This window comes from Carcharodon carcharias, chromosome 9 (assembly GCF_017639515.1).
Source record: "Carcharodon carcharias isolate sCarCar2 chromosome 9, sCarCar2.pri, whole genome shotgun sequence".
Classification (NCBI taxonomy): Eukaryota; Metazoa; Chordata; class Chondrichthyes; order Lamniformes; family Lamnidae; genus Carcharodon; species Carcharodon carcharias.
Window position 1 is genome coordinate 121,725,040 of NC_054475.1, and position 13,285 is coordinate 121,738,324.

General features: G+C 47.9%; 1 protein-coding gene and 1 long non-coding RNA gene across 11 annotated transcripts in view; both read left to right on the plus strand.

Annotated features, from left to right (window-relative positions):
• The window catches only part of LOC121282588 (lysophosphatidic acid receptor 4-like), a 58,487-nt gene extending 50,433 nt beyond the window's left edge, over positions 1-8,054 (plus strand). For all 10 annotated transcript variants that reach the window (XM_041196344.1, XM_041196340.1, XM_041196343.1 and 7 more), the window contains one exon: positions 5,891-8,054. In XM_041196344.1, coding sequence (XP_041052278.1) covers positions 6,050-7,099 — 1,050 coding nt within the window. In that variant the 5' untranslated portion in view covers positions 5,891-6,049 and the 3' untranslated portion in view covers positions 7,100-8,054. The remainder of the gene's footprint in view (positions 1-5,890) is intronic.
• Positions 8,055-9,607: 1,553 nt separating this feature from the next.
• LOC121282505 overlaps positions 9,608-13,285 on the plus strand; it is a 22,696-nt gene continuing 19,018 nt past the window's right edge. Inside the window, exon 1 of the long non-coding RNA XR_005944053.1 lies at positions 9,608-9,662. This is a non-coding gene — a long non-coding RNA (uncharacterized LOC121282505). The remainder of the gene's footprint in view (positions 9,663-13,285) is intronic.

Sequence of the window (13,285 nt, forward strand, 5' to 3'; positions counted from 1 at the left end):
TGTGACCTCAAGCTGAGGAGGGTGCCACTGCCACACAGCAGGATCCTGAAAGCAGGCTGGGGCCCCCCAAGGGACACCCATGAAAGGCATTGTAGTAAACAGGCTGCCTCCACCTCCATTGTGGATGTCCAGGAAGCACCAAAATGTAGCGGCAGGGTTAGGAAAGTTGAGAATGAGTTGCACAGCCTGGTCACAGGTGTTAATCATTTGTACATACTGTTCACTATTGTCAATAAACTCCCAAGAATGTCTCCCTGCCTGTGGCTCCTTGTTCTGATGAGCAGTGCTCTTGTCACTCAGATGTGAAACCTTCCTGCACAAGATAAGGGCAGGTGTCTCAGTCCAGGGCCTCTTCCCTGTGCTTTGTGAAGCTTTCAGACCACAGTGATGGTTCAGCCTTACGATCCCTGGACACATTATTGATGCCTGCACCTTGATGGTGCTTCTCATTGCTGCCAGAATGTAGTGGGCAGCTGCCGCAGAGTTCTCTCATACTGTGTGCTCTCAGCACTTTTAAGGTGGGACTGATCCCCATCTCTTCAGCATCTGTGCCCAGTGATGCTGTGCTCCTGAAGGAGGACACAGGATCAGATGCTTCTAAAGTTTCTTGGCTGCAAATCTATGATATGACCCTGATCACGGAGCACAAGTGATTTGCCTCGGTCAGACACGAGTCAGATGTTCTCAGAGGCTATGTGAAGATTTATGCAGTGTCCTCACTGCATGTCGTCGTGATCATCCTCCTACAATTGAGCGACTATTAGGGCCTCCACTGCATCTCCATGACAGGAGCATTTTCAGAGGGTATTCGTGATGCCATAAGCCAGACTGGAGTCAAATGTTCACGACTGCAATGTGAAGATCTATGGTGTCATCTCACTGCATGTCATCATCATTCTCCACAAATCTAGCAGCTATGAGGGCCTGCCTCATCTAGCCAGCGCGAGAGCATCATTCCAATCCTTGTCGCCTCTGAGAACCTCATCACCTCAACCCCATCGGCATCCTCATCAGAGAAGACATGTAACCCCTCCATGTCCTTCCCAGCCAGCTCCTCGCCCTGTTGGAGCATGGCAGATGATGGCGATGCGTGATCGTTCTCTGGACTATATTGCAGGACTCCACCAGACTGCCCCAGGCACCAGAACTACATCTTCACCTGATGGTGTGCTCCACCAAGCTGTGAATTGCAGCAAGAGCCCCATTATACCATCGCTCTGCTGCAGTCTGAGGCTGCTGCATGGGTGTCATCAGCCATGGCATCTGCAGATAGCCCTCCTCCCTGAGGTGGACCATGGAAGACTCCAGGGATCTGTGACCGACTGAGGATGTAGGTGTCATGCACACTACCTGCAAACTGTGCGCATACCTGCAGGATGTGTTTCTGATGGGCAAATGGAATCCCTTGCAGTTGATGTAGTTCACTGTGCATTGCAATGGAGATCTGAGCACCACATGAGTGCAGTCAATCGCACCCTGCACCGATGGGAAACCTGAGATCTCCTGCATCCTGCTGTCCTGGTCCGGGGCAAAATGCACAAAGTTGTGTACCCTCACATAGATGGCATCTGTGACCTTGTGGCTGTGTTTATGGATGGAGGCTTGTGAGATCTCACAGAATTTACCTGTGGAGCCTTGAAAGGAGCCACTGGTGTAAAAATTGAGTGCTGCAGTTGCTTTCACGGCTACTGGCAGTGGATGTCCTCCATGTCCCCATGGTGTCAAACCCTGCAGCAGGTGGCAGATGTGACCAACCAGTTCCCTAGACATTTGCAGTCTTTGGTGATACTGGCTCGCGGTCATCTGTAGGAAAGGAAAGCGGCGTCCAGGAACCCTGGGTGTCGCTAGGCGCAGGCCTGCGATGGCTCGCTGTGGCTCTTGGGCAGCATGTGCGGGAGCCCCAGCCGCCCCTTCCTGAGGTTGCTGCTCCTGCCTCTGCGTAGCCAGGAGCCTCAGTTGCTCTCTCCTCCATCTTCGCACTCTGTGAGCCATCAGGCATACAGCTAGCTCACCAGGCTCCATGATTCAAATGATGTAATCCTGCAGGATGAACGAGAGCAATGGATGTACTAAGAACACATCCTGATTAAGTGCGACAGCCCCTTAACGCTTCCCGGAGGGTGCTGGCCACCACTTGGATGGCCAGAGATTAGTGTGCTGCGTGGCTGCCCTGTTGAAACCTGGGAGAGACTGGTCCAAACTGGGATGCTGACTTTGCAAGGGGCTGTGAGCACCTCCAACAGTGACTGCTCCATGGCCAGCTTTAGCGAGGAGATTGTACTATGTGTGCAGTCCACTAAAATGCCCATGAATTTGCAGTCTGTGCCAGGGAGGGGAAGCTCTGGAGCACTTGATGGCACTTTGGTGCCTCTGTGTTGCTTGAGTGGGCAAATAATCGAGGAGCCTGACCCCAATCATATCAATGTGGCTGCACTGGAACTATCTCCATTGCAGAGGAATGGTCACTTTTTACAGGTTTCCCTAATGCGTAGCCACTTCCCTCACCCACCCCGAATGCTGGTGCACTATATATTCAATGGCAGGGCTTGCCCTCGCCACCAGTTGCTTCAAATGGGGATTGTCCACTCCGCTGGAGGGACCTCCTCCTCGAAGGAGGAGAGGGCCACGAGGGATAGGAGGGCTGGTGTCTGCAGGCAGCATGCCAGAGAGTGACCTGTGGAAAGAGAGGTGCAGCCACATGGGCTACAGGGCCAGCTGGAAGTGCAAGGTGGCAGGATCCATAGAAGACGCCATTATCCTGCAGCAAATGCCAACAGTCAGCACTCCAGCAACCTGGATATGTCTGAGGTCCAGTGCCAAAGGAGGCTGCACCTCTCTAGGGAGACTGGGACCTCCATTTGCCAGAAATCTGGCCTCGAGATCACTTCAAACTGTGTTGGTGGCTACCAGATGCCAATAGCTCTTAAGGTGACAGTGACCCTGAACTCTTTTGCCTCTGGTTCCTTCCAAGGGTCAGTGGGTGATCAATGTGGTGTCTCCCAATCTGCTGCTTGTAGCTGCCTCAGGCTGTCACTGACACTGTTCAGACAGATGATGAACTTCATTCAATTCCAGACGGATGAGACCAACCAAGCTGAGTGAGCCAGAGGCTTTGCTGCAATTGCTCGGTTCCTCGCATCCAGGGTGCCGTAGACTGGACTCACGCAGCCGTAAAGGCACCAACGGGGTGAGCTGGTGTCTTCGTCAACAGAAAGGGCTTCCATTCTATCAGTATCCAGATTGTTTTGTTTGTTTGTGACCAGAGGACACAGATTTTGCAGGTCTGCACCAGGCTTAAATGGTGGTCATGTTTACATAATTTGAACATAGAACATGTTTCCACTGAAGTTATATCACCCATGACAACGCTTGCGTTTACGGTGCTGTTAACCTCCACCTGTGAGTGCAGTGTCTTGGTGCCCTCACCCCACCCTTCAATCTTGCTGGCAGCCTGCTGACTGACATCCTGTTGGCCCTGATGACCTTAGCAGATGCTCTCTGGCCCGCAGAGCCTGTGCAGGCACCATTTGGGAGGGAGCATCCAGTGCCATTGCTGGGCACTCCTGAGTCGTCACAGCCTCATTAGATGCCACAGGCATTGACAGAGGGTTGGAGGAGTGGCTGCCTTTTTCTGGAGCACCCTGAGAGGAGCCAACAGATGTAACAATTCGTCTGGTTATGAGAAGTTGCTCTGAATCTCCATGCTCACCATTGATAGGCGGACACCTAGAAGGGAGACTAGGTGTCTCATCCATCTCTCTCACTGGCAGTGACCGGCTGAGGTCATTACCAGTGTGTGGGCTTACAGGTTCGAACACAACCTCAAACTGCTGAGTCTGTTCCTGGAGCTGCCACTCCCTGAGTCGCCACTCTCTCAATGGAGGAGGCTATGTGGCAAGTGCTCCAGGCCAACGCAGTGCTCATGCTCCATGTGGACTCCTCCATGGCGGAGACCATGGCATGCAGAACTTCTCATTGGAGGTGCCATGACCCTGCCTTTCTTGCACACTCTCCCTGTCTCTCATCTGCCCACTGGACTCTTACCATCCTCCAAGACCTCGGTCTCTGAGGCCTGTGGACCTTGCTCCTTGTTTACATTCCATGTCCAGGGCACCCATCTCGAACCTGGAGAAGATCGCACCACCACCTGTTCATGTGCACTCCAGCACGTTATGACTTCTGTATGGGCACAAATGCATTCATTAGTCCATCCTCTACCTGCAACACCATTCCAGCCTCACAACCCACCCCCAAGGAGAGTCAACTTGAGGTGTCCTTCACATTGGCACTCATCATCCTTCTATGCACACAAGATATATGGGCACATCTCTCACCCTTGGCAGGTGAAGGGATATGTGCCATTTGGCACTATGCATCTCACACTCCTGAGCACCATGAAAAACAGACACCCTCCAAAACACCTATACTCGGTTCCATGCCAACTTGCCTTGCAGAGCGCAGAAGATTATTGAACTGTTTCTGGTACTGGATCCATGTGCAGTGCACAACAGCATGCCCACTCACCTGGGCAGCCACCTCCAACCAGGCCTCCTCTTGTCATCCGCAGCATGAGTATTTCAAGCTGGGCACTCACTGCCTCCATTAGAACACACAGGCAGTTGTCAGAATTGTCGGGCAGAACACTGGCATTGCCCTCCTGCCTGCCGTGCCCACACACACACATTGGCAGTGCAGTACCAGGCGCGTTTAATGTTGGCCGGCCCTTATTTGGCCAGCCAGTGTGAAATCATGTGTCCGACGCGATTGAGGCCGGAAGCAGATATCGCCTCCTCTTCTGAGCCCGCTGATTGTGCTTGTGCAACGTGCACAAATTCAGGCCATGGACAGCTTTTTGTAGAGTGAAAATGTTGCTTTTTGTTCATCTTTGGTGAAAGGATACCCAGAAAACCTGTATTTAAAGAAGTACTGTTACAATAAAGATACTAATTCAATAGAAATTGTTTTGCAGGTCTCTGCTAGTGTTAAAAATTACAATTTTACATCCAAATCTCTTTATTGTGTCACAATTAGTTTTGGTACATTAGAACAGTGACTTTACTTTAAAAGTATTTTGTTGTTTATAAAGGGTTTTGGGTTGTGCAATGGTGGTGAAAGATGCTATAAAAATGCAATTAGTTTATTTCTCACTTTGTAGAAGAGCAGAATCCCTAAACTGCTTGGCGTTTCAGCATTATTAAATGTCATGCATATATCTATCAATAGTTTAAATCAAGTTCTTCTTCTCTTGTTTAAGTACAGTACTGCACCAGGGATTTCCTCTGGGTTTGACCTGCTGAGGTGGCGTGACTTCTGTCAAAGATACGGTGAAAGTGCATGGGAAGCCTGTTCTTAAAGCTCTCCCTCTCTTGGGAAACCTCTTGATACTAATCTACTCCTGCACTTTAAAAAAAAAGAAAATCCCACTATTGAATAATTCAAATTAAGTAACATTAACAGCACAGCAAAGTGTTTTTTTTTAAACTGATCAGATAATTCAAATCAAGTGACTTTGGATTAAGGGGAGCCAATTGCTATTAGAGCTATATTAGTAATAATCAGGAAGAGCTGATTTAAAGCATTTAACCATTTGACAAAAAAAAGCCAACTGTGGAACAAATATTTCTAAATTCTATGAGGCACCATTTCTGGATTTCCTGAGGAAGTATTGTGCAACTTTAATCTTTTAATATGACACAACATAAGGAATTTGGGGGCAGAAAAGGAGGTTAATATTCAGGGCCATTTCCTATTTTTTTGCAGGGATTTGTACAGCACTTTTTCAGACAAGGATAGAAACTGTGTTATTTAATATTGGGAATAAAAAAATATTCCTTTTTAAGAAAAGATAGCCTCCATTTTCTCATGCTGATTTCTCTCTCTCTCTCTGCAGGCATAGATCAGCTGTACAGACAGTAAACTATGGTGCAAAGGGAAGACCATATCAGGAAACCTTGGACGTGACTCCTGCCACAATTCATTGTGTGCTGAAACCGACTGTGGATGCTGCTCAGCTCCGACCTGCTCCTGTACAAAACGCACACAGCGAGACATGGGGAATGATAGCCAGAACCCCACATGTCTTACCAATGATTCATTCAAGTACACCCTGTACGGCTCTGTGTACAGTATTGTGTTTATCCTTGGGTTGCTGACAAACTGTACCTCCCTGTACTTCTTCAGCTGCAAAATGAAGATGCGAAATGAAACTACAATCTTTATGACAAACCTCGCAGTCTCGGACCTCCTCTTTGTCTTTACGCTGCCCTTCAAAATTTTTTACAACATCAATAGGCACTGGCCATTTGGCGACGGGCTGTGCAAGGTTTCTGGAACAGCATTCCTTACAAACATATACGGGAGCATGCTGTTTCTCACCTGCATCAGCGTCGACCGATTCCTGGCCATAGTTTACCCGTTCAGGTCTCGGAGCATTAGGACAAGGAGGAACACCAGCATAATCTGCGCAGGGGTTTGGCTCCTGGTTCTCAGCGGGGGAATCTCTGCATCCCTGTTCTCCACCACTAACAACAGGGGGAATAACTCCAGCACCACATGCTTTGAAGGCTTCTCCAAAGATACCTGGAAAACCTATCTGTCCAAGATCACTATATTCATCGAAATAGTTGGATTTCTTATTCCCTTGCTGTTGAATCTGACCTGCTCCTCGTTAGTTCTGAGGACTCTGAGAAAACCAGAGACATTGTCTCCAATTGGAGCCAACAAAGGAAAGGTGCTCAAGATGATCATTGTGCACTTGTCCATTTTCATAATATGTTTCGTACCCTACAACTCCATTCTATTTATCTATGCTCTTGTGCGCTCGCAAGCAATTGCAAACTGCTCCTTGGAGAGGTTTGCCAAGACCATGTATCCAATCACTTTGTGCCTGGCCACCACAAACTGCTGCCTTGATCCCTTTGTTTATTACTTTACGTCAGAGCATTTTCAGAAGTATTTCAACATGAGACCCTGCACCAAGCTTGATTCCGTTTTTAAAAGCGAAACACGCTTAACGGTCAAAGGGGAGGTACCGGCAGATGGAGCTATGGATTCTGTAAATAGAAATGGAGCCAATATTCAGTTAGAATCTCAGTTTTAAGCTTGTGTACCTGAATGATAGTAGATTGACTTCAGGACTTTAAGACAACAACTGCTCCATAACACATGCTCTGTGAGGTAACGCTCCAGGATTTCAGTAGGAAACTGCTGGTGATGACATTTGTTGCCTTGCCTTGAATAGAATGCAGTAACTTGCTAGAACCAAAACAGCCATTGGTTGCACTCTGCTACAGAGGAAAGTTTCACCCTCCTGTACTCCGAGCAGGCACGAATGCCACTAGTTTGGTTCGCTCACAAGCTTTCATTGGCCGTAATGAAGAGAAATTCCCTTTTTTAAATTCTGAAATTCAATTAAAACTGAGAACGTGTAATCTCTCACTGTTTGCTGCATTGCTGTTTTATAATTCCATGAACTAGGCATCTTTTCCGTCATTCAGTTAAAATGAAATGTGGTAAATTGAATACTTACGAACTCTGCCACTTTTGCCTTTTGCAATTCTGGCATCTAACTTCTAACTCAAATACCTTGCCAAGCCTTTCAATTAATTTCTGCTTTACAATCAGCAGTAATCTCTACATGTATTGATTGTGACGTGAACCATGCTAAGAATATCTGCTCTAACATTCAAACTTATGTTGAACTAGTACTTATGAGCATTGATGACCATCACACTTTTGACACACTGTCTGATTTGGCAAATATTAAGGATGTACTGAAACTAGAGGGCTTCAAACCTTGAGGGGGAAACATAGCAGAAGTTCGAAAGAAGTTTCCAAGCCTCTAAGGCTTCAGTTATTTTGGTGGGATGTATAGAAGACTAGAGTACAAATGACTTATATATCGAACCTGAAGCTTGAAAGAGCTACTATTCTGTGTTGGTAGCAAATCATTCTGTTCAGAAGTAGAGCTGCTGTACTGTTTTAAGAAAATGTTGCTTCATTTGTTTATGTGTGACTGCACTTAATATCATGAAAATAAATTTGCATTTCAGTGATTTCAGCCTAGCTGAGCCAAGTGCATTTGCAAATTTTGCATTGATTGTAATTTATACTCATCTCATCACTAATTTCTAGCTTTTAAGGTCTGGAACTTAATTGCATGCATTGCTTTGTACTCAAATCAGTTGCTTCAAATCATATCACTACACATATACATAGAGCTGTTATAATAGCTTTAAGTGTGCTGTCTGGACAACTTCTGAATGTCCCATTTTCTTACACTTCTTAATGGGCCTTTTCAGTGCTTAGTTTGCATAATGGATTTTACCAACAAAAAAGGAAGCCTTGCTTTTAAAAGAAATGATTGACAAAATAGGCCTGTATGTGACTGGATGACTTCCAAGTCATGGATACACAGACGTGACTGTAATTGGAGTGAAATGACAAGTTGGGCCTGAGGATGAAGGCCAAGACACACACTGCTAACCTTGTAGGCTAACAGGGCAGTGAAGAGGTGGGCGCAGCTCCTGCAGTAGATTCTCTGTGGTCAAGTGATATTAGACAGATGACTGAATGAATGCATTATTTCATAATGTAATACATTTGGTAGCTTTCGTGTGTTCTACACTAGATGATTACTAATGTACATTTTTACTACCCCAACTCCAGAAACACAAGCATAAAAATGAAACTAAGCACTCACGAGGGAAATGGGATGTAACCATCAGTAACAGTAGGGTAAGAATGGACAGTTGGGAGATTGTTTCAGTGTTTAGTTGAGCAACAGCAGCTGTCATCTAAAAAGAGCTGTTTGTGTTTATTTAGACCCAGAGTTAACGATTGATATAATCGAGACACTAACTGATGCTGTACTGCAGCTGGATCAGACTGCAGTGGCAATTCCCCTCAGCCTCAGCACAGAACAGAAAATCAGATTGTTCTGATAAAATTCAGCAACTTCCTCTGCTTGGAGCACACCTGCCTCATGCATCAAGTCTCAACCCACAGGGCTCTGTTTCTCAGGAGGAGCTGCTTAAAATGCAGCTGCTGTCGCCAATAAAATGATTTAGGGACTTAGGAATGGGTTCAGGCCATTCAGCCTCTCAAACTTGCTCTGTCATTCAGTTAGATCTGTGTCACAACTCCATCTGTCTGTCATGCTTCGTAACCCTTAATACCCTTGCCTGACAAAATATCTTCTGAATCTCAATTTTGAAATTTTCAGTTGACCCCCTAACCTCAATAGCTTTTGGGTTATGGTGAAGGATCATAGATTGCAACATTTAGGAGTCCAGAAGATCAAAGCGAAAAGAGAGAGACATAAACACATGCACGTGCACACAAACAAAATGTCTGCAAACTTACATTGGAAGGAATTCCACTTCCAGTGATCCAAGGTGCAGACCAGTCACTGATTGAATGACAGATAAATCTCAGGGAGTTACATATTTCTAATGCTGCTATGATGCAAGCAGGGTGTGGAATCTAGCGAACTGTAGCCGTTTGATTGTGAACCTTTCACACATAAATCACACTTCCGGAAGAAGTTGCTACTGGTGAGGAGAATAGATGAGTTGCACTTGCTGATTAAAATGTCACCAAAAGAAATACCAGCTGGAAAGGAAACCCTGCACAGTCAGGAAATGAGATTGGACATACCTAAGGTAAGTGATGCTGCTGGACATGTGTCACACTGGAGTTCCTCTGGACAGCTGTCAGTTACAATTGAAACCACCAGAAAGAATGTTGCACAACAGAGCGTGACTGGAAATTTGCTGTGAAGCCCTTGTCAAATTGAAACAAAGCAGTGGGAGGATGTAAGTCTTGTTCAGTAGTCATCGAAACTGCAGCAGCTGTGAATCCCCTGAGCCAGCAGCTGGAGAGACACTTCAGGGATTATCCCCATTGTAAACATCCTATTCAGTCTGTTATAAACAAAAGTTCATTCACTGTCTCCAAAGCTGCTTTTTTGTGATCTGGGAATTTGAGCTATTTTTCAGTTTAAAAAAAAAGTAATACCTTGAAGGTCACCAAAACTGAACTCAAGTTTCCATAAATGGCAATGATTTGGGCCAAGTGTGATTGAAGCTACCAGACAGGCACTTCATGAGAAATCTTGTTTTCCCATCGGGGTAATTTTAGCTCTGGGTTAGGTGCAACACAGGTAATATTAAAATGACAACCAATATACACAGCATCTCATTTTCTATTCAGTTAAGTTCAGTGAAAAGGAGAATTGGGCAGGATTTTAAAGACGACCTGCTGTCAATCCATCAAAAAAACCCCACATTTTATAACTCATGTAAGTGCCTCTGATCAATTGTGGGGCAAGTCTTATTGGAAAAAATCATTATCCAATACCACCAGAAGGCACCATTCTTCCAGCCACCTGTCTAAATTATTTTTAAAAATGGAATTTGACTGGTAGTTGAAAAATAGGTTAATAAGTGAGAAAAATTGTGAACGAGAGAAAAGGAGGAAGGGGGCAAAGAAAAAAAACAGAAGATCTATAATGAGCATTTCACATCTCATGATATCACAGTGTAATATTGCCAATGGATTACCTTTGAAATGTGGTCACTCATTGTATTTGTTGCAATGAAGTTTAAAGATAGCAGCAAAGGTTAATAAGGCCATTAAGAAATCAGACAAAGCACTTGGTTTCATTTCCAGAAGGATAGAATTGATAAATAGGTAAGTTATATTGAACTGGTATAGAAGCTGGATGTACTGTAAACAGCTCTGGTCTCCACATTATAAACAGGATATCGAAGCACTGGAGAAGGAAAGGAGCAAGAGATCGGGTGGGTGGGTGGGTGGGGGGTTTGTTGGTGGTGGGAACAACCCTCCAGTGTTAGGACCTTGATGGTCATTGGCAATACATGCCCACATGGTCGACTGAGAAGTGGTTTTGTTGCTGGCGGCTGCAGATGTCAGCAACAACTTTCCATGAAAGCCTGAGGCACCAGTGCTCAGACATGTTGAAGGAGCTGATCCTCTGTCTGTAGACCCAGAGCTGGAGAATCTCGCCTTCTTAGAGTTGGAGTCTATCACCTCTGGAACAGCATGTGGCTGAGGAGAAGGAAACTGGTGCTGGTGGTTCTTCTGCTACTGATAGTATGGTTGGTGTTGCTCCTTTTATTCTTCATCAGAGGTGCAGGGTAGAGCTGTATAAGCTTCCCCCATGCCATGGTGAAATCTGACAGTGCATCTGGAGGGGAGTGATGTGCAAGACAGGTGAAGTTACTTCCAAGAAGATGTCAATCACCTGTCAAGTAGTGAAAGCACTCTCTGTGAAGGAGTGCAGTGAGCAGCATCCTCTCGCCTGGCCATGGCTGCAGCTCTTCAGTTTCACTAACTAAAGGATTCCCAGTATGTCAGTTTCACTTAAGTAGCTCTCCCCACTCTGCACTCTCTTCAATGACTATAGCAAGTTCCACACAGCATGGGAAATAGGTATGCTAGCCAGAACCCTTGATTAAGACAACTTAATAAGCTTTTTGAATATTTTAAATGCTTTACCTGACAGCAACACTGAGGTGCCCTGCTCACCTTTAATTCCATCCCAATGAAACCCAGAGAGCGTGGGATATTAGGATCTCAACCTAATGTCACTTTAAGGAGATATAACTTTTTATTTGTTCATGAGATGTGGGTGGTGCTGGCTGGGCCAGCATTTATTGCCCATCCCCAGTTGCCCTTGAGAACTGAATGGCTTGGTAGGCCATTTCAAAGGGCATTTAAGAGTCAACTACATTGTTGTCGTTCTGAAGTCACATGTAGGCCAGACCAGGTGATGATGGCAGATTTCCTTTCCTAAAGGACATTAGTGAACCAGATTGTGTTTTGTTACAACAATCAATAATGGTTTCATGGTCATCATTAGACTTTTAATTCCAGATTCCTTGCATGCTCCCAAAACCAGCTCCCCTTGCCTGGCAAGATTTGCCCTTACCGCCAACATCTTTCAAATGCTGTTGTTTTTGTATCTTTACACTGTTAATTTGGAGAACAGTGTGATGTAGTGAAAAGATTTTCAGCTTGATTAACAATCTGACAGGCCATGATTTGAACCCTCCTTCCATGGCAGTAACCACCTTTATACCCATAGGGTGGTTAGAACTTAATTTTTTATTATTGGCTTCCACAACCTACACAATGATGGGGAATGGAGAGAGAAAGAACACCTGTATTTCTGCTCCCACCCCCACCCCCCTCCACCCACCTCAGAACAACCCCCTCTCCCCCCCACCACCCCCCTCCTCTACCACCCCCTCCTCCTCCTCCTCCTCACCACCCCCAACCACCCCCCATCCCCCCCACCACACCCCTCCTGCCCCCCACCCCCCAACCCCCCTCTCCTCCCCCCCACCCCTCTCCTCGCCCCCACCCCCTACTCCTCTCCCCCCCACCCCTCTCCCCCACCCCCACCCCCTACTCCTCTCCCCCACCCCTCTCCCCCACCCCCTACTCCTCTCCCCCACCCCTCTCCCCCACCCCCACCCCCTACTCCTCTCCCCCACCCCTCTCCCCCACCCCCACCCCCTACTCCTCTCCTCCGCCCCCTCTCTCCTCCCCCCCCTCTCTCCCCTCTCCTCCCCCCTCTCTCCCCTCTCCTCCCCCCCTCTCTCCCCTCTCCTCCCCCCCTCTCTCCCCTCTCCTCCCCCCTCTCTCCCCTCTCCTCCCCCCACACCCCACACCCCACCACCCCCCTCTCCCCCCCTTTCCCCACCACCCCCTCTCTCTGCCCCCCACCCCCTCTACTCCCCCCTTCCCCCCACACCCACTCTCCTCCCCCCCTCCTCCCCCCACCCCCTCTACTCCCCCCCTTCCCCCCCACCCCCCTCTCCTCCCCCTTCCCCCCCACTCCCCTCTCCTCCCCCCACCCCCCTCTACTCCCCCCTTCCCCTTCCCCCCCACCCCCTCTCCTCCCCCCTTCCCCCCACACCCCCTCTCCTCCCCCCCTTCCCCACCACCCCCCTCTACTCCCCCCCTTCCCCCCCACGCGCCCTCTCCTCCGCCCACCCCCCTCTCCTCTCCCCCACCCCCTACTCCTCTCCCCCCCACCCCTCTCCCCCACCCCCAACCCCCTCTCCTCCCCCCCTTCCCCCCCGCCTCCCTCTACTCCCCACTTCCCCTCCCACCCCCACCCCCCTCTACTCCCCCCTTCCCCCCCCTCCCCCTCTCCTCCCCTCTCTCTCTCCCCCTCCCCCTCTCCCCCCTCCCCCTCTCTCTCTCCACCTCCCCCTCTCCCCCCCTCTCTCTCTCCCCCTCCCCCTCTCCCCCC